The sequence below is a fragment of the Astyanax mexicanus genome, chromosome 2, assembly GCF_023375975.1.
Source record: "Astyanax mexicanus isolate ESR-SI-001 chromosome 2, AstMex3_surface, whole genome shotgun sequence".
NCBI classification, from domain to species: Eukaryota; Metazoa; Chordata; class Actinopteri; order Characiformes; family Acestrorhamphidae; genus Astyanax; species Astyanax mexicanus.
The window spans coordinates 54,206,672-54,228,632 of record NC_064409.1 but is presented as its reverse complement, the minus strand read 5'-3'; the positions used below and the strand labels follow the sequence as shown (position 1 = coordinate 54,228,632).

General features: G+C 38.3%; 1 protein-coding gene across 4 annotated transcripts; it reads right to left on the bottom strand.

Moving 5' to 3' along the window:
* Positions 1 to 2,832: 2,832 nt before the first annotated feature.
* parp6b (poly (ADP-ribose) polymerase family, member 6b) lies at positions 2,833 to 21,958 on the bottom strand. Of its 4 annotated transcripts, none has more exons than XM_049474571.1 (23): positions 21,739 to 21,958; positions 20,253 to 20,456; positions 19,803 to 19,880; positions 18,203 to 18,297; positions 17,925 to 17,985; positions 17,741 to 17,831; positions 17,065 to 17,131; positions 16,817 to 16,927; positions 16,056 to 16,206; positions 14,618 to 14,749; positions 14,434 to 14,529; positions 13,861 to 13,953; positions 13,535 to 13,660; positions 13,324 to 13,398; positions 6,793 to 6,860; positions 6,101 to 6,149; positions 5,888 to 6,000; positions 5,661 to 5,733; positions 5,467 to 5,536; positions 4,875 to 4,954; positions 4,132 to 4,195; positions 3,949 to 4,033; positions 2,833 to 3,851 (listed from the first exon to the last, which is right to left on the bottom strand). In XM_049474571.1, exons 2-23 carry the CDS (start codon positions 20,262 to 20,264, stop codon positions 3,755 to 3,757), a joined length of 1,887 nt encoding a protein of 628 aa, XP_049330528.1. In that variant the 5' UTR covers positions 20,265 to 20,456; positions 21,739 to 21,958; the 3' UTR covers positions 2,833 to 3,754. The 4 variants fall into 4 exon arrangements, 3 of the variants coding, with proteins under 3 accessions (XP_049330528.1, XP_049330527.1, XP_007246663.1); XM_049474570.1 differs by having other exon boundaries at positions 16,778 to 16,927; positions 21,739 to 21,956; XM_007246601.4 differs by having other exon boundaries at positions 13,333 to 13,398; positions 16,778 to 16,927; positions 21,739 to 21,954.
* Positions 21,959 to 21,961: the final 3 nt, after the last annotated feature.

Genomic DNA, 21,961 nt, shown 5'->3' with positions numbered 1-21,961 from the left:
AAATAAATAAATCTAGGCCACTGCATGCTTAAAAAACAAATTATTTATATTTATATTTCAATGTAAAATAATGTAATGTAAATGAAAATAATTAAAATGTAAAATAATAATCAATGTAAGATCATCACAATAAAATACATTTAAATCAATTAAATCAAATCTTTTAAAACACAGATTGTCCTTCGTAAACTATGTTCAAGTACCTGTTAAATTAATGAAAAAGTCATAATATCAGTCCAAAACATGAATAAGGAACGAGAGATGCTTTCCTTAACGGTTCAGATTGTTGAATCGTTTTCTCTCTGTATTAATATATCTAGCTTACTCCTCCTTCACCTTTTTTTCTTTCACTAATGAAGGAAATGAACCACAGTGACCAAAACGTATACTGTTAAACGCGACTTTAAAATACGGTGGAGGTGAAGCAGAAAAGGTGTGTGTGAAAGAGATGAAGGCTACGTTCACATTACAAGCCACATTGCTAAAATCAGATTTTTTGCTCAGATCGGATTTGGTTATCTTGCCAGTTCAAATACACAAATGTAAGTGACCTGTATATCTGTGTAATGTGAACTAATCTGTCCCTGAAACGCCTTTCATGTGCACATTGATACGTGAATAAAAGTCACCTTCTTCACCAACAACAAAAAACGTCATATTTGCGAGGTTTGTAGCTTTATAAAGGTGAAATGGATACATTAGTAGCTCATATGTGCAGCACCTTCTGCTCGAGTGGAAAGCAAACAGCTAGTCTGAATTCATGTTCATGCTCAGGTTGAGGAGGTAAAAAAAAAGCCAGGCAGCTATTTTGCAGCTATAGCTGCACAGCTGCACCACGAGATGTGTGGGTATGAAACAGAAGCATTTCACGTTCATGTCGCATGTCCATGGATCAGATATGTGCTTTTTGCGTGTGTAAGTTACCTTCTCGTGAGCACAAATGTGAAATTAGCAAGCAAAAAAAGGGAATCGTGTGCGCGCTGAAAAGAATTTTGCTCTCGAGCTTCATTTTTCTCCTCTTGGGTGCTTTTTTTCTGTTTTGAAAGGGGTGGTTTTGGCAGTTTGGGGGCGGGGCCAGGGTCACCTACCTCGAATAGCGAATGCTATTGGCTGATATCTCTAGAGTTTGTGATGGACCGCTCACCTCTAAGAGCCGAAGAAGCCCTCTGACATGCTGGCTTTGTCTGCCTGGGTTTAGTGCCCCGAACGACCGGCTCTGTCCGCCCAGGCTCTTGCCTGGAACGATCGGCTCTTCGGCAACCGGCTCTCTAGGCGAACAGCACCGGTTGCTTCAAGCACTAAAGCCAGGCAGACAGAGCCGGTGAGCCCGTCGCTCCAGGCAGACAAAGCCGGTCCCTCCGGGTAATAAACTCGGGTACACAGAGCCGGAGAGCAGGTTGTATGGATTGTAGCAAAGCTAGCTAGCTAACTCTCCTGCTGTCCTTCTTTCTCCACCCTTATAAGGCTCTTAGAGGTAGGCGGTTCATCACAAACCCTGGAGATATCGGCCAATAGCATTCGCTGTCAAAACCACCCCTTTCAAAACTTTCCCCGCCCTCTTCCAGCTCGTGAAAGCAACATTTTGCCGCACACGATTCCCTTTTTTGCTCGCAAGTTTCTCATTTGTGCTCCCGAGAAGTTAATTTACACACGCAAAAAGTTAAAACACGCTGGTTAATTTTTTTCACCTGGTATTTTTGCGCCCTGGACTTTTGACATTGATGTGACCCATATATGTCGATCAAACTCGGTAAAATGATTCATTTGCTTTTAAAAAGTTTTCAAATGTACAGCTTGTGTTAACTCACTAACATTGACAGCTCTAAAAAAAACAAAACAGTCCTTTTCAGTATCATGCTGTTTTAATTTTATTGAAAAAGATCTTTCAATACAAATGTGGGCATGTTTCAACATACATAACCTTACCTTTGAGGCAAAGCACATGATTATTAATCTAACATCTAATGTATGCTTATATCCATCGAGAGAATGTCAAGACAACACGAACACAGCAAACTGTCTCTTTGCTGATTAAGGTTTTAAGTGTTAAGTGTCAGATGCTACTGATATTGCATAATTTCCAGCTTTCGAACCATTAAGAAGTGTGCAGCAGGTTCCATTCAGTAATTACTGCAATCTGCAGAGAAAGGCTGCTCTGCTATCTAGTCTCCATCTTCATAAGAACATCAGACCATCTCCAAAACATCAATTTTCCTGGATTGCAAATCTTTATCTGTTTTAGTTGAAACTGGCTTTAAAAGGACAGTTAAAAAATGACAAAGAAGAAAGCCCAGTGCAAAGACCAGGAATCACAATGTCTTGAATGTTAGAATGTAGTGATCAGAAAACATACAAGCCCAAATAAGAAAAATCTGGGACAGAACGGAATATGCAAATAAAACATTTTATACACTTACGTTGACGACACTCCATTTTCAGATGCAATGCATTATCATTCAACAACAGCTGAAGGCACTTCAATACAGAATTATATTCAGAAATGCCACTTAAAACTTTACTGTGCAAAACAGAAGTCTTGCATTAACCAAATTAAGAAGCGGCATCAACATCTCTGGGTTTGGAGGCATCTGAGATGAGCCCTCACACAGTAGAAATGTGTACTATGGTTAAATGAATCAGTATTTTAGGTCTAATTTTGGAGGAAATAAACACAGTGCCCTGGAGCAAAAATGACAATAACTTTCCAGACTGCTCTCAGTAACAATTTCAAATGGCAGGGTCTGGCCTGGTTGTATTGGCACTGTGGAGGCATTAATGCAGAAATGTGCAGAATGTGAAAGATTAGAGACACATAGTCAGTAATCTAGATTTTAAGGCCCAGGTGCCCAAAAGAAAACGTGGAGAATTTTGACACAAAAAAAAAATGCAACAACAAGGACCTTGTACTTTTTTACACATTAAGATGTGTTTGCAGGAAGCATAGGACAAAATAATACCTAAAACACTTCATTGCTTGAAATTCTCAGTGCTAAAATGTCTTTTAAGTGCTATAAGAAGAAATGTTTTTTTTGTAATGTGTTTGGAATAGCAAAAAAAGGATATGTATTAACCAATAAAAAGAAGTTGACCAGAAAAGGCATGAAATATCTTCTTATTAATACTGTGTTCAAAATATCTGCAATGAAGTACAAGCCAAAGTAAATGTTAGAAACACTTTGAATTATTTGTATTTTCCATACTGTCCCAACCCTTTCTGATTTGGGGTTGTACATTTCATTTCAACAGAATAGACAGATAGGGTTAACCAAATAATGGAAGAAGCCTTTTCCAGATATACAAACCTTAGCACCCTTTTCATGCTGACATCTTATGTAGCACCCTTTTCATCTAAATCAGCTGACATCTTGGGAAACAGGAATACATGGTCAGAACCATGGGCAGGTAAAACACAGCTGACCTGTGCACTGGCATTCTTCGTGCTTAAACTTGGCAACAGAGCCCTCCAGTGGTTGTAAGAGGGACATACATTTGCCTCTATTCCACTGATTTGTACAAAAAGAGAAGACATACTGTATGTGAAATGGTAGCATGTGTAAATCACACATATAAAAGAACATACATATGAAGCTGATTTTATGTGAATACAAAAACATTTTTCCCTCTTTAATAGTAAAAAAAAAACACATCTCAGAATTGGTCCCTCTGTTATAACCACTTTGTAATTTGGCCACACTGACATTGAGATGCAGCATAACCACAGATTTGTATCCCTCACAGTGTAGGAGCTTCACATTCAGCTGGCCTGCATCCCAATCACACGCAAAATCTCCCTCTGAATATGGGGCTCCTGTGTGTTGATGTTTGCATCTCCCACCTGACCATCCTCATACCTGTGTAACACAGCAAGGGAGCCAGCTTGAATCAAGCTTCTCAAGACTGGTAAGATTTGTTTATTAGCTTATGGATGAACATTAAAAAATTACTCACACAAAAAAGAAGCGTGTGCAGACATGGTCAGGCACTGGGCACACCCAAATGTTCCCATGTTTCTGGAGGTCCTTGGAAGTTATTACTGTGTAAAAACAATAAGTAAACAAATACTTGTGGCATTACTGTAATTTGTCAGGACAGAAGACAAAAAATAACAAGTCTTTATTTCTTTTTTTGTACCTTCACAGAGTGCAACACAGTTTAGATTCCGACTCTGAAGAAACCTTGACTGTACTGGACGACTCTGTAAAAAAGTGAAGACACATTTATGTTCTTCTGTATGATAGTAATAATCTTAATAACTACAAGATCCAAGACGTGACAAAAGAGTGAACTTTTTCCCACCATTTTCATAAGCTCATAAGTATTTGTATATATAAGTAAAAATAAGGATTATTTATAACAGTTGGGTGTAAACCCCTTGCAGCCACTGACTGCCAGATATCTTAAAGCCATGGACAACCCCAAATGCTTAGTTCCCTGAGATGAGATGTTTTGACGGACCTTCACTCCAGTCACCTTCAGTTTTTCTGTCAGTAAATGAAAAGTATTCTAAATTGGGGTCTAAACTGCCCAACTCTAATCATTTTCCAAATATGTGACATGGTGTGTAATCTATGTGGCAGTGTGAACAGCAAAAACACACCAAATTTGACATTTTAAATACGATTTGGGCTACTTTTATATGTGGTATTGAAAACAATAAATATTTGTTACACAGCAACTTGACTCACACACTTCACATTAAGCATTACTCTTTTACACATGTTCACACATGTCAGTTAAAGAGCGTGAACTATAACAGACAAATGTCAGGCGTAGGTCATATTAAAGAGATTAAAAAGGAGTATGAATAGACTAAAAAAAACAGATTTGGAGAGAAAATCAGATTTTTGCTACAGCATCTACACAAACTAGCATACCTGTGAGATGGTGTTGACTCTGTTATAGTGCTGTACTAACTCCTCCTTTGTGGGCATGTGGTGCTGTCCTTTCCCCATCCCTACACAACAAAACAAACACGACCCAGAGTTAAAGGTGTCCAGAAACAATCTAAGCATTTACAAGCTGAATTACCAGTTGAAAGACCAACAGAGACTGATTATACAACTTGTGAATCTAATTGGACTAAAATTAAAATCATTGCTCAGCCACATGGTTAAATACACAGTCCAAACAAAAAATATTACATCTACACACACTACACAGTCAGAACTAGGAATGCTATATGTGCAGCATCAGAAAAAAACACTTTTTAATGGTCGGACATTTTTATAATTCAAAAATAGTCTGCAAATTGAATTTCAATTTTATTAAGGATTAGTGCATAATTGATTAATATCATTATAACTAATGACATTTCCAATTGCAAAAATTGCATTGCCATTTTCTGACGGATGAATTTCAACACATGCTTCTACTTCCTTTGATTTATTTGATCTACAGTAGCATCTATTTAAGTACACAGTGCAGGTCTGACTCATGACATGTAGCTGCGGGCAAAGACTCTCCTACCTGAGTATCCAAAAGAGATACTGGAGATGGGGCTGAGGTAGATGCCCTTCCCATAGGCTGCCCCATGCAGCTTGTGTTAAAGAGAACAGGGACGCACATTCACCAACACACATAGTTTGTACAACTCAGATGTGGTCATCAGGTGAATGTTTTATTACACCCACATCGTCAGTCAAAAGTAGGGCACACTGTACCTGCAGCTTTGTGTAGGAGGCGTTAACTAGTCCATTTCGTAGAATAGAGTGCCAGTTTTCTATATGGGAACCACTGGTACACAATGATTCAAGAGAAAAAGAAAGATAAATATTAAATTGTGCAGGTGAAGTATCAAATTATAACTTATATTAAGCTTATAATATATATATATATATATAAGCTTGAACATGCTGTGGATTTTTATGTTTTGTATGAACAGACTCACTGAAAGGCAAACGTGCTCCCGTACAGTTTCCTAGCTGTGCGGAATCGAGCCTCTTTGGCAGGAGGGCTACTGAGCAGTAGGAACTGGTGGGTGGTGTGCATGAACTTGAGTTGCTGTTGGAAGAAACAGAAAGGTTTTAAAAGGTGAGAAAAAATGTTTTGTTTATATAGTAAGAAATGTATTGTTTGTGTAAAAAACTAGAGAGGTCCTCACCCTGCTTAACGGTAACTTGACAATATGTGACCTATTACTGCATATGATCCTGCAACAAACAGAAATAAAAATGAATTAAAAATTAAAAACAACATAATCCGGGTTTATTGATACTGCCTACACTGATTTACACATTTTTGTTTACTATATGATTTGTGGTTCAGTAGACAGATTTTTACTACTGTCTTTTACTCTTATAACCTAGACAGTCCCCTTCGCAATGTGGAGAACATGTACAGAATAACAGAAATTAGGCTTTAAACTAATTTTAAAGGCAAGATAAATAAAAAAATAAAACCTGGAACCAGAGATGCAAAAAAAAAAAAACAACAAAAAAAAACCAACTTGCATAAACATACTACATCCAGACACAGCACAGAGGTTTCCAAAGGTAATCATAGCGATCCCCTTTTTTTGCACATATTTATTTTTCTGTGAAGGAGAGGAGGATCCAGTTAATAATAAATTAGTCATGCTAGATAAAGGAAGGATTGGGAACTCCAATTTCAAGACTATTACTTTGATGTAGTCTTACGTAAATATCAGCTATAAGCAGGTGTTTCTGTGTTGATGAGAGTTACCTAAGTAGGAAAGTCTTAACTGATTTGATTTAAAGTCTAAAATGTTGCAATAGTCAGGACATGTTTTGCTGCACTGTGAAGAGCATGCATGGTGCAATATGTTGCACTCACCACTGTAAAAGAGGATGTGCAAGTGGATCCAGTTTGTCCATCTGTTTCTTTATCTCTACATAGGAACCCTAGGAGAATGGGGTAATTATTATGTAAGTGATTGCTTTAGAACAGACGACAAAAAAAAATATTTATGATGACAGCACTTGTTACGGAGGGAGATGTTTATATTTTTCTTCGTTGCCTTCCTTTTTCTAAGCTACCTCACTTTTGCGCTCTCCTTCACTCTTTCTATCAGTCCTGCAGGTTACCTGTGAGAGGGAGGAGCTGATTGATTGATCCTGGTCCTGCGTCACTATAAAGCGCTGGCCGATGTGGAGTGCAGCGCGACACCCGACCCATTCAACCACCACGCCGCCCAGACCAAACCACCTGTCGTACTATTCTGATTGTTTGTGCTGTCGTGAGTCAAAACGGAGCTGTTTAGATAACTAAAATATGTTACTTAACTTTGTTATACTACTTCTGTAAATACACTTCAAATAATACTAAAAGCCAAGGTAGCACTGTAGGGGATAAGGCCTGTTTCTTTGGGAGGGGGTTTCTTTCCTCCTGTGTTTTGTTAGTTAGGGAGGGAGGGAAGATTTATGTATTTTTATTTCCTTTTTTTTGTTAGGTAAGTGAGCTCTAAATTTCTAAGTTAGTTTTGTTTGTTTGTTATTTTAGGCATTTCTTATCCCTGACGTAAATGCTACTGATTATTATAAATAAATCATTTTGGCTTGTATTTCTGTGGTTGGTATCATCTTTGGTCTGGGCTAAAAATGCGTGAGCGGGTGTCGTCCTAGCATATGTTACTGGTCTGGCTTTCCAGGCCGTAACATAATTGGGGGCTCGTCTAAACGCCTTTTTGAGCCTGTTGTATGAGCGTTTTTATTTGGTTGGCAGTTTTTTTTTTGGTGTGGGGCGGTAGAGGTAAGTGTTAATTATGGCTTCTGGTACCTTTAATTTGACCACTTTCACTCTCTGTCCTTCTATAGAGGAGTTCCAACGGTGCCGTAAGGTGGATTTGTTGCGGATTGCTGACTTCTTTGAAGTTTCTGTACCTGGTGGAGCGTCAAAGCACGTGATCCAAGCTGTGCTTTATACTAAGCTGGTGGAGCTGCAGGTATTGCCGGAATCTGCAGAGCTTGAATCAGTTGCACGTGCGGTCCTTGGGGTGGGCGGGTCAGAAGCGTCTGCGGCGGTGTCGGATCCAAGTCCTGGCCTGGATCAAGCCGCTTCTCCGGAACAGGTAATCCCTCCAGGGGAAGACGTACCGGCTGTAGGGCCATCTCAGCTTTTTGCTGCTGCTCCTGTAACATCTCAGGCTGATGCTGTTTTAGCTATACAGCTTAAAGAGCTCGATCTTAAAGTTAAAAGGCAGGAGTATGAGACACAGTTAGTTCGGCTCCGGGCTATTGAACTTGAAACTGATCGTATGCTGCAGTTGAAAAGGCTTGAGTTAGAGGTGGCGTCATCTGTTAAACCCGTCCCAAAACCGAGGCTCTTAATTTCTCCTGCACCTGCTGCATCTAGCTCCCCAAGTTCTGTAAACGCTTCTGCTATGGATCCTGGAACGCCAACAGGTATTGCAACCCCTGCTGTTTTTGATGTTAGCAAGTACATTAACTTGGTGCCCCCGTTTAGAGAGACTGAAGTAGATGCTTATTTCTCTTCATTTGAGCGCATTGCTGCTGCGTTAAAGTGGCCAAAAGAAGTTTGGTCTCTGTTGCTCCAGAGCAAATTTGTTGGGAAAGCGCAAGAGGTGTGCTCTACTCTCTCAGTTGAACAAAGTTTAAATTATGATCTTGTGAAGGTTACGGTCTTACGAGCTTACGAGTTGGTACCAGAAGCCTATAGACAAAAATTTAGAGCCCATGTAAAAACTGCCAACCAAACGTATGTGGAGTTCGCTCATGAAAAGAGAGCCCTTTTTGAAAAATGGTTGTATGCAAGTAAAATCAGTGACATGGAACAGCTAAAGGAGCTGATTTTATTAGAGTCTTTTAAGGAGTGTATTTCGGATAATATTGTTGTATACTTAAATGAGCGAAAAGTTACTTCAGTTGCTAATGCTGCTGTATTTTCTGATGAATTTGTTTTGACTCACAAAACCGAGTTTTCTCCTTCGTTAGGAAGGGAAACGAAAGCGCGCCGTGTTGCTGAAAAGAGTAGTGTTCCAGTCGAGACTTTTCGTAGCGCGTCTACTAAAATAAATACAGCACGAAAAAGTGATAGTTCAGGTGATTCTCGAGTGTGTTTTTATTGTTTGGATCCTGGTCATCTTATTGCAGACTGCAAGGCTTGGCAAAGTAAGAAAACTCCCAAGAGAGGTGGTAGTGGTGCTAAAAATGTTGGCTTTGTGCAGAAAGCAGCTGGTCCACAAGCCGATTTTGGTAAAGCGGATCCTAGTTACGCACCTTTTTTATTAAATGGTTTCGTCTCCTTTGATTGTGACTGTAGTGAGTGGGCGTCTGTTACTATTCTTAGAGACACTGGGGCCGCTCAATCCTTTATACTGGATAGTGCGTTGAATTTTTCTGATTCCTCGTCATGTGGGGTAAGCGTGCTGGTACGCGGCATGGAGCTGGGCTGCATGAAGGTCCCGTTACATACCGTGTACCTTCGATCAGGGCTCGTAACAGGACGGGTAGAATTAGGTGTGTGCTCCAAATTGCCAGTGGATGGTGTAACCCTGTTGTTGGGTAATGATTTGGCTGGGGGAAAAGTGTTCCCTTTACCTGTTGTGGTTGACTCGCCGGAAGGAAATGTGAGTGAATCCTCTGAATTGTTTCAGAAATTTCCCACGGTGTTTGCTGCATGTGCTGTGACGCGCGCACAGTCTCGTAAGCTGGATAATGATTTTAATTTGGCCGATACGTTCATGCTTTCACCACAGGAGACTGTGGAATGTGAAATTAAATTGCCATCACACAAAGCTGAACCTTCTTTGAATTCTGAAGGGCACGGTACTTCTAATGCTTATTTTGGCAAAGAAAAACTGGCTCAAGCTCAGAAATTAGACCCTTCTTTAACTAAGTGTATTGACTCTGTGGTAGAGAGAGAAAATATCGATCGCTGTAATTTGGCTTATTATTGGGATGATGGGGTGTTAATGCGAAAATGGTCACCAACCGAAAGTAATGCACGTCAGTGGAATACAACTCACCAACTTGTTGTCCCTGCTTCTTACCGTTCGCACATCCTGGCTCTTGCCCATGATCATGTTCTATCCGGTCATTTGGGTATTAATAAAACGTACGAACGCATACTTCGTTATTTCTTTTGGCCGGGGCTAAAATCCGACGTTCGGGAGTACTGTCGGTCTTGTTCAGTTTGTCAGGTTGCAGGCAAGCCGAATCAAAACATAGTTCCTGCTCCATTACATCCTATTCCCACCATAGGTGAGCCTTTTGAGCGTATAATATTGGACTGTGTCGGGCCATTGCCAAAATCTAAGTCGGGCCATCAGTATCTTTTAACTATAATGTGTGCGGCCACGCGATTCCCCGAGGCTATACCGTTACGCACAATTAATGCCAAAGCTGTGACCAAAGCTCTTGTAAAATTCTTTTCCACTTTCGGTTTGCCGAGAGTTATTCAGACTGACCAGGGGACAAATTTTATGTCCAAGGTGTTCTCGCAGATTCGAAAACAGCTCGCCATTGAGCATAAGTTCTCTAGCGCATGGCATCCTGAATCCCAGGGCGCTTTGGAAAGATTCCATCAGACATTAAAATCCATGCTGCGCACTTTCTGTTTAGATACAGGTAAGGAATGGGATGAGGGTATTCCCTTGTTGCTGTTCGCGATCCGGGAGACCGTGCAAGAATCGTTAGGGTTTAGTCCTGCGGACTTAATTGCGCACATGGTTAGAGGTCCACTTCGGCTTCTTCGCGAAGAGTTGTCTGAAAGATATGTGTTGACAAACGTGCTGGATTACGTTAGTGAGTTTCGTGACCGTCTTCAGCATGCTTGTAAATTTGCTCAGACACAGCTGGGTTCAGCTCAGGAGAAAATGAAGAAGAGGTTCGATAAAAAGTCTGTACCCCGCACGTTCAGTGAGGGTGATAAGGTACTTGTGTTGCTACCAGTTGTGGGTTCTGCTTTACAGGCTCGGTTTACCGGTCCTTATGTTGTTGATTCAAAATTGAGTGAAACCAACTATGTCATTTGTACACCTGATCGGTGCAAGAAAACTCGTGTCTGTCATGTTAATATGCTTAAACGGTATGTATCTAGAGAGAGCAATAGCGCGGTGGCAAGTGCTAAAGATAACATGCTTGACTGTGATTTGAAGGTAACTCCAGCTGCGACTGTTACTTTTAATCCTGATTATAATTGTAAAGATGACGACATTGTGATGCGTGATGTTCCAGTCTCTTGCGCACGGTTGGAAAACTCAGTTATTTTATCTGATCTTGATTCGTACTTGTCTTATTTGTCCGAGGCTGAGAAAACGGATGTCACTGACATTTTAAAAGATCATGTGGATCTTTTTGCTGACATTCCTACTAGAACCACTGTGACGCAACATGATATTGATGTTGGTGATTCCCGTCCAATTAAACAGCATGCATATCGTGTTAACCCACATAAAAGAAACCTTATGAAAGGGGAAGTTGATTACTTACTCCAACACGGTTTGGCTGTACCTAGTACTAGTCCGTGGAGCTCTCCGTGTTTGTTAGTGCCTAAACCCGACGGTACATCCCGATTCTGTACAGATTTTCGTCGGGTGAACTCAGTAACAAAGACAGACTCATATCCTCTTCCTAGGATGGATGACTGTGTCGATAGGATTGGGGGTGCTCGTTTTGTAACCAAGTTAGATCTGCTAAAGGGGTATTGGCAGGTACCCTTGACGCCCCGAGCTTCCGAAGTATCTGCTTTTGTGACCCCCGATAATTTCCTCCAGTACACCGTTCTTGCGTTTGGTTTAAAAAATGCCCCTGCCACCTTTCAACGCTTAATGCATTCTGTCTTAGCTGGTGTTGACCACTGTGAGGCGTATTTGGACGATGTTATTTTGTTCTCCTCGTCATGGGGTGAACATCTTCAGCTGCTTAGAACAGTGCTCGGCCGGTTACGTAAGGCATCACTAACTCTAAATTTGGCTAAGTGCGAATTTGGAAAAGCTTCTGTAGTTTATTTGGGAAAACGGGTTGGACAGGGACAAGTGTGTCCTGTGAATGCGAAGGTGGAAAGCATCGCTGATTTTCCCACGCCCACCACCAAACGAGAGCTGCGCCGCTTCCTGGGTATGGTGGGGTATTACAGGGGGTTTTGCAAAAACTTTGCTAGTGTGGTATCCCCGTTAACAGATCTGCTGAGTACAAAAAGGGAGTTTGTGTGGTCTGTAGAGTGTACTACTGCATTTAATTCGATTAAAGCGCTATTGTGTACTGCGCCCGTGTTGGCAGCCCCTGATTTCACACGCCCGTTCAAATTAGAAGTGGATGCTAGCGCTGTAGGTGCTGGGGCGGTGTTGCTTCAGGAGCATGCGGATGGTATTGATCATCCTGTTTCTTTTTATTCCAAGAAGTTTAATAAACACCAGGTGAAATACAGCACTATTGAGAAAGAAGCATTGGCACTGTTGCTTGCACTGCAAAACTTTGAGGTATATGTTGGGTCTAGTAGTTTGCCGGTTATTGTATATACGGATCACAACCCGCTGGTATTTTTGAACCGTATGCGTAATTCCAGTCATCGCTTAATGCGCTGGTCTCTTCTGGTCCAGGGATTTAATTTGGAAATCCGGTATAAAAAGGGTTCTGAGAATGTCATTGCTGACGCGCTCTCTCGCGCTTATAGAGAGGTTTAGTCTCAAACATAGTTTGCTCTAAGGGGTGGGGGTGTTACGGAGGGAGATGTTTATATTTTTCTTCGTTGCCTTCCTTTTTCTAAGCTACCTCACTTTTGCGCTCTCCTTCACTCTTTCTATCAGTCCTGCAGGTTACCTGTGAGAGGGAGGAGCTGATTGATTGATCCTGGTCCTGCGTCACTATAAAGCGCTGGCCGATGTGGAGTGCAGCGCGACACCCGACCCATTCAACCACCACGCCGCCCAGACCAAACCACCTGTCGTACTATTCTGATTGTTTGTGCTGTCGTGAGTCAAAACGGAGCTGTTTAGATAACTAAAATATGTTACTTAACTTTGTTATACTACTTCTGTAAATACACTTCAAATAATACTAAAAGCCAAGGTAGCACTGTAGGGGATAAGGCCTGTTTCTTTGGGAGGGGGTTTCTTTCCTCCTGTGTTTTGTTAGTTAGGGAGGGAGGGAAGATTTATGTATTTTTATTTCCTTTTTTTTGTTAGGTAAGTGAGCTCTAAATTTCTAAGTTAGTTTTGTTTGTTTGTTATTTTAGGCATTTCTTATCCCTGACGTAAATGCTACTGATTATTATAAATAAATCATTTTGGCTTGTATTTCTGTGGTTGGTATCATCTTTGGTCTGGGCTAAAAATGCGTGAGCGGGTGTCGTCCTAGCATATGTTACTGGTCTGGCTTTCCAGGCCGTAACAGCACTGTTCCCTACATTGCTTACTTGAGTTATTTCTCGTATTGACATGATGCTGTCCAGAGCTTTCTGCAGCCGCTCATAACTTCTTTTCTGTTAAGACAAAAATAAAAATGCACGTATGATGTGTTGAATAAAGAATATTTACTAAAAATACAGAAAAATAATATTCAAAGGTTAAAAACATAAATAATACTGTCAGAATGTGATTTCAGATAGTATTCTTTACCTTGGGGTTAAAGGCCAAAGCTTTGGAATCAAACGGGTCGACCACAGACGGATAAGGATCAAAGATTATGCTTTTACGGGACGACTCCAGAGCAGCTCTGCACATCGCCACCAGTAAATCAACCACCTGCAAGGTCATCATACTGCTAACAAACAGCTTTTAACAAAGTCAGTACATCATCACTGTCACACAACATTCTTGTATTTCCAAAATAGCAACTTTATACAGGAGGAGGACATTTCAATTCAGCATTAAATGTTAAAAAAAGTTTGAGTGTGAGAGTGACAGTACACTAGAAGCATTCCAGGGTTTTCTGTATGTGTTACCTCAGCTCCTGTTGCCACATCCTCTACAGCACCTGACATAACTCCCAGTGTGTAGAACGAGAACACACATAACTCTCTCGTGCACACTGCTGGCTGTAAAAGCACAAATAAACATAATAAAATACATGACACAATGTCATGATATGATGCTGTGCACAATATAAAGACAACATAATTCCATTCTACACAACATAATTGCATACAAAAACTATATACTCCATAAGAATATAACATGTCCGCCTATAAATCTACACTACAAATCTACCTCTGGCTGCATAACAGTCCAAGACTCAAATAATTCTAAAGATAACATTTTAAACAGGATTAAATTGTTATATTTACAGGCTTTTCATAAAATAGTCATTTTTCTGTCTTTCACTTATTTGACAGGAGGAGTTTTAGGCTATTTGAACTAAATATTTCCCTAAATATTTAAAACAAGAAAACATTTTGAAATATTCACATTTTGCTTGACCAAGTTTTGACACCTCTTAATACTACAATGCTCAGTTGTCTACAGTAATGAATGTATCTGTCATACATAAATAATATGTTTCTTATGAAAGAGGATACCTTAAGCATGGATCCATTTTGAAAGACGTGCTGCTCATCACAGACCACACAGTACTCATTCAGAGTGGGAATTCTCTGTTCTGAGTATTTCATGATCTAAACAAATAGACAGATTTAATGCAATTACTGTGTTCAAATATATGCATACATATGAAATAAAGAAGAAAAAATATTAATGATGTACCTGTACAAGAAAGCCATATTCTAGAGTAGGTATACTTTTGCAGTGAAGTAGAGCTTGTGAGGAGAAAAAGAGCTCGATAAGCTGTTTGGTGGTGATCTGCACTGTGGACCTGGAGCCAGGGACTGCCACACTCTGAAAACACACCCCAAACACGGTGGATACAATTTTACACTGATAATATACCATTATACTACATACAGCTCTGAATAAAATATAAGAGACCATCTAAAAAAGTGGGTTTCTTTGATTTTTACCAAATTGTAAATCTCTGGAATATAATCAAGAGGAAGATGGATAACCACAAACCATCAAACCAATCTGAAATACTTGATTTTTTGGAGTGAAATAAAGATTTCCAAAAGCAGTGTGTAAGACTGGTGAAGAGGAACATGCCAAGATGCATGAAAACTGTGATTTAAAACCAGTGTAATACCACCAAATATTGATTTCTGAACTCTTAAAACTTTATAATATGAACTTGTGTCCTTCAAACTATTAAATGTCTATAAGCTCTGCATCTTTTTTGTCATTTCAATCATTTCTCATTTTCTGAAAATAAATGATCTAAATGACATTAATGTTATTTGGAATTTAAGAGAATTGTTGTCCGTAGTTTATAGAATAAAACAACAATGGTTATTTTACTCAAACATATAAATAGCTATAAATAGTAAAATCAGAGAAACTGATTCAGAAACTGAAGTGGTATAACTTTTTTCCAGAGCTGAATATACAAATACCATTATATGTAACAGCAGTAGATAATGAGACACTTAATAACATAAATAAAAATAAAAAGTATTTTAGCAAAAATATTTTTCGCTACAAAATTTATTTTCTGCTAAAATGTTCAATAAACTGATCCAATACACTATTAATATAAAAAAAAATTAAATAAGTCGTCGGAACCACATAAACTTTTCAACCTAAACACCTGAAAATATATCTGACCAGTGAAAGCTTGGTAGAAAACAACATGGAACTGAAATACAGAATGACATTTGTAGTGTTTGATGATTCTTTTAATGCATATTGGAAGACCTACGGACCCCACAGGGCACACATTTACCCTGTTTAGCTTTTAATATGCATTCAAATGGTGAATTATAACAGGCAAAATATGAGTAATTAACATAATATTGATGTAAGAAATGTGACTACACACAACAGCTCTGTAATTATAAAATATGTATTATCAAAAAAAAATATCTTCAGTATTCATTTTGACATTTGAATTTTTAAGCTACTGGAATATTTTAGAAATGTTGATATAAACATGTTGAGCCAGTTATGCAAGCATGCGGCCTAGTAGGGATACATATGTTAGGATGCGGAATCTGAATTAGCTTTACTTTTAATTTATCAAATAAAACTATGTATGGAAAAAAAAGCATTGCTACACTGACTGAAAGAATTTAATTCTAATTAATAAACCCACCTGTCCATTTGGTGCATATGTGAGTAACTCTCCTTTGGGCACCTTCATGGTGCAGGAGACTGAGCGGTTCATCAGGCGATTTACTCTTGGTTCTGGCCCTGTAGTCCTGCCCTTCTCCCCGGGGCCCTGGATCAGAGGAACATTGGGGCACCTAGACAATCAGACAGAAACAGAGACTGTGAGGGATGCCCTCAAAATGTATACTTATGTTGTGATAAACTCATGTGTGAAACAATATAGTTGTAAATATATTTTCATTCTTCATGTAATTCTTCAGAATTACTAAAGGCCACTTTTATAATGCTTTTACATGTAAATGTATCAGTTATTTATTAGGTTAAATACTCTAGGGATTTGCAGTTTAAATGTGTTTTATTGCAAGTGACTTAATGTCTTTAAAGGCAGCAGAGCAGGGTTAGATTTATATTAATCAGCAAATAAAATACATTTAGGAAGTATTGAACTAATTTAATCCCACACTGCTGTTCACAGACTATGCATAGCAGTTAGATTTTCATTTCTATATATTAACCAGTTTTAGTTTCTGACTTCATCAGCAGTGAAGTCTCTTCCACAGTTTGAATATGGTGTTGTTTTTTCAATTGCTAACTATACTTGTCCACTGTCTGTGTATATTTAAGAAATGAAACACTATCATAGTGTTAATCTTTTTTTAACTATAAGTTATTATCAGGATAAAAATATATTTATTCAGATGGTACTTGGCTATTGGTGTGAAGATGCTGAGACCAGCACGGAACTTCTTGATTGTTCCTCCAGCCTTGAACCAACTGTGCCTCTTCTTCTGCTGAGTTCTCAGAAACTCATTGCTGAGGTGCTTCCACTGATTAGATATGAATGTGGAAAGAATTCTGTGAAAGGTAAATTATAATAATTAGCATTACCACAACCATAAATAAGTAATACATTCCATTAACAGTAACACTAATCTCAGATGGTTAATGATAAGATGATAGAGAGCATAATTATGGAATTATAAAAGTTTTACCTTTTGAGTTGTAATCCAAGATTAAAGCCATCTTTACAGGATGGCTGGAACACGTCTACTGATGGCTCTAAGGGAAACACACAAAATGCACCCATAAACATTTAATGCACCTTGTTAAAAAAAATGAGTGTAAACAGTCTTACACCCGAATTACACATATTTTTTTATATAATTTAATGAGTAGTAAATACAAATCAAATCAGCATTTAGTAGCAAGTGGCTAATTAAAGTTTAAGAAATCTATCTTGGTAAAAAACACACTTCATAAAATTGAAGAAAAAGAAAAATGTACTCTTTTTAAAATCATTACAGTGAGACATATAGACAGAGTACAAAACTGTAATCTAGTAATTTTAGGTTAGACAAAATGAACCAATGTCTGACAACAATCTTTACATGAGAACTATATTAATTAAAAATCAACACTGAGTTTTTGAAAATCTATAGCTTGAAAAACATACTGTGTAAATATTGATATACTTTAAAATTGCCAAGGTCTCTTTTTCAGAGATATTCTTGGGTTGCGCAGCTTTTTAAAGGTATATTAGCAAAATGTCTATAATTTGGTAATGTGACTGTAAGGTTGAAACAGAACACGTATTTAACTGTATTTAAGATCAATGGATTTTAACAGTTGAACTGCAATTTACACCTCATAATAGATATTCATTCCTACCTGGTCCATCCAGGTACTGGGACAATGAAAAGCGAAGGCGTAGAACAACAGGTTCTGTTCTGTTGACTTTCCATGCTGAGGCTACTTCCTCCTGTCAATAAACACAAACACAGAAAATATGTACAGTGGAATCATTTTCTCAATCTTATAAAAACAATAGTTATATGTAGATTATCTGACTTACATCCAGAAAGCCAATGTTGATGTGGAGGTCAATATCCACATCATCAATTGTCTCATATTCCCTGAAAGAGAACGCAGCAGTTTTGTTTAAATATAATATAGAGTCATACAGACAGCAATATAGTAAAAGCAACATATATTTAACAACATAGCATGTAAAATTTGCATATTTTTGTGTTTATAAGAAGGTTTCTAAAACTACTCAAGACAATTTGTGTTCTGGTCATTTATTAATTAATATTAATACTTTAAAAATATATATATATTGTGCTTTAGTACCTTACAGAAACAGCACAGTCAGAATAGATGTCTTTCACAGCTCCAACGTCTGTGTCCAATTGAGGATGGCAGTACAGGTCAGCAACATAATGTCCCTGCATTAAATATTCAGCAGTTATTAAGCTCTGCATTCGCCGTATTTATAACAAATGCAAATAAAAATAATTTTATAACCATTAATATCAGACAGCTTTGAAGATAAGAGATGTAAAAAAAAGGCAAACAATCAATAAAAGCCTATATCACCAGGCATACATTTTCCTCAAGCATTTATGAAGCAGTATTAAAAATGTCATATAAAAGAGACAATATCATAAATGTCATACAATATCATAAAAGAGACAATTTCACAGAACTATTTTAATAAATGTAATTTGTTAGGAATAAATATCTACATAATGTAATTTTTCATAATGTAACTTAATTTAAATCACTACATTGCAATGCCAATCATGTTTTAAATATATTAGTTAGAAATGTCTAACCTCAATCTAATAATCTGTTTTAGACAGAAACATTTTTTAAAAAACCTTTCATATTATAGATCTTTTCAGACAAATGATGGTCTTTGGTTCTTGTTTTAAAAATGCATGTTTTAAAAATGTCAATGGATATAAAAAACTGAACAGCCACCCATTTAAAAGAAACATTATTAGTATTATTAGAAACTATTTTTTTATACGAGAGTACATTTTTCTCAAGTAAAGCACCAAAGTAATCAGTTTGTATCTGTTTGTTTATCTGTCCTGTTTGTTTATGTTTATGAAATAATAAGACATTTAAACAAAAATACATTCTAAGTCAAAGCAAGGCTTAACATCCACTGCAAGGCACATTTAATAAAAAAAACATATCCCACTAACAAAAATAGCACACCAAGAATGATTTGTTGGAATCAAATAATAAGATTATATGAATCTGCACAACTGAAAGGAGGTTCTAGTACCCTGTTGGTCTCCATTATACTGGACACAAGATGAGACAAGGTTGGGCATTTAAGGATACAGGTTCTGTATGGTATCCTGTGGCACATTTGCCCATAGATATTACAGCTGGGCCTGTAGATCCTGCACAACAGCTGGTCCCATAAAATGCTTTTTAGCATAAAAACTGCCGAGGAAAATGCCCTTGAGTGCATCAAAGAGACATGTCTAGCTGTCAATATTCTTTCACCAAGAGGTACACTTACCAAAATATCCTATATAGCCTTTTAAAGGTCAGTTGAGGAAACAGTTATATGCCCTGTTGTGGCAAGACATGTCTGCCTAGACATAACATATATAGCATGCAGCTATTCGAGGTTCGTAATTTTCTTTTTCAATTAGTGAATTTCTGTACTTCAAAAAGTGTTTTTTGTTGTTGAATGCTGTGCTTAATAGGTGTCCTATATGTAGCAATTGGTGTACAGGTATTAATATGTATGATGAAGTATCAAGATAACATGTAAAGTAGGATAAATATGATTGGGCCATAGTTCTACTGGGAGCTTCTACAAAGTCATAATACAATCCAGACTCTAACACTACATAGACTACACTGGTTTACATATGTTTGGTGTGTGCTTTGCGGTTGTGTGTTATAAATACTGTTTCAGAATTACCTGTGCTCCATAGAAAAAGTCCTCACAGTCACTGTCCCCCTCTGAATCCTCTTCACTCCAGCACTGCTCCCTGACACTCTGAGAAACAGACACGTCAGCACAGGTTACAGACAGGTTATCAGATCAATGACCTCTTCCCTTCCATCTCCTTAAACCCCAATGATTCACTTGCTGTCTTCTTCTTCTTTAGCCCACCCCCATCCACCCCTTTGTTGATGCCTGACGGCCTGTATCAGCCAGCCTGAGTAATCTACTCAATGAGATGAGTGTGTCAGTAGGGCAGTCTAAGTCTGGCATGACTGGGATCAAGCTATTTTCAAGATCAAGTTATTATCAAGTAATTTTCATGTTATATATTTTAAGAACCTAAAAATAACAAACACAAAAAATACATTATAATAAGTTTTTAATAATATATATATTTTTTCGAAAAAGCAGTGATTTCTTTACCATGCTGTTCATAGATTCAGCTCCAGTGTTTCTTTATCGCTCTTTCCATCTACTCCAGTAAAAAACAGAAATATTAAGTTTGTAACAAAGCAAACTTTTGTTTTCTGAGATCTCACTTGGACTCTACAAGGTGGAGCATTAAGGCCAGCTGAAGATTACTCTCATTCAGTCAAATCCATTCAGTAAAGCCGTCCCCAAAACAACCTGTGGAAACACAAGGAAAACATTATGAGGGTGGAGTGTGAACTTACTCATTTAACCTAATGTAGCCTATTCTATTGCACATTATAATATGTTACAAATGCTAAATGTTAAAAATCTGCATCTTTAAGAAGCTCAGGAGCCAGAAGACATCTATTTACAGAGCATGCAGAAAAAGGCAACCAGGCAAACAAAGGGCTTCAAGGAACAAAGGAATTAGCTCAAGAAAACTGAAAGAACATTTAGCAGCAGCAAATTGGTGATTTTTTTTATGAATGAGGGGTAGGGCTGGGCAATGTGGATAAATATATTATATATGAGTTACAGATATTTATACTATACACATATACATCATAATTATCAACAACCTGCATCATGATACAATTGATCAGGAAACAAGAAAATATAGCTTGATCACATATAAAGAGGTGCATTACACAGTTTTGATGAGCAGAAAATTGTTAAGGATTTGATTCTGTTCAGCTTTATTCTATTTTGTTTTATTCTGTTCTGCACAAACTATTATATTCTATTCTGTTTTATTCTATTCTATAATGTTTAATCATGTTCTATTCTATTCTTTTCTGCACAAACTATTATACCCTATGCTGTTCTGCTCTGTACAGTTAATATCCTATTCTGACTCTAATTGTTTCTAATTACACTCTTTGCAATGGAATATGCAGTGGGTCAGTGTTCTTTAAGCACTGACCATTTCCAAAATTTTCTGAAAAAAAAAAAAAAAAAAAAAAACACATTGTCTATGATTACAAAGGTGCATCAGGCAGGTGTGCTGCACTCCACCCAGTTAAACAGGATTAATTACACTGTTTTAATGAAATGTTCATTGATATAACATCCATAATATGCTACGGAAAAAAAATCATATTGTACATAATGATCAAATTGATCAGGATGCAGTTAAATATAAAGATTGCACAGGTTTGATGAGCAGAAAATCGTTAAGGTTTTTAGTGTTTTTCTCGTGCACTACTGGAATGGCTGTGAATCAGGAGAGAACAATGCAGCTGGAGCTGTGGAGGAAGGAGAGCCTCAGCCTTATCTAGAACAGCTACACTAGCGGTATAACTGGCGCTGATCCAGGGAGTGTTTTTGATCCATTGATTATTTTTCTTCTTTGTCTGTTTGACTGCTCTCTAAAAACCTTGCCCACCCGTGACGGACCCCCTCAGCACCTCCACCTTCACCTCCTCCTCCTCCCCGCGGCTGAGAGAAGCACAGACTGAGGGCTCCTCAGTTCAGCACTGGCTGTAGGTAACGTTACCTCTGAACAGAAACACGGCGCTTCTCCGCGTTTCCAGTGTCTTTAACCATTCAGACCCGCGCCGCTGACACGGTAGGTCCGCCGTTAATCTTCCGCTGGGTCATGGTGAGAAGGGCCGCTCTGTGCAGCTGCTCCGTGCGCCCGTTTCGGCTCCCCGTGTCCGGCTCTGTATCTGTCGCTGTTTATTTCTCTCTCCTCAGACTGGCCGCCCGCTTTCTCCCTG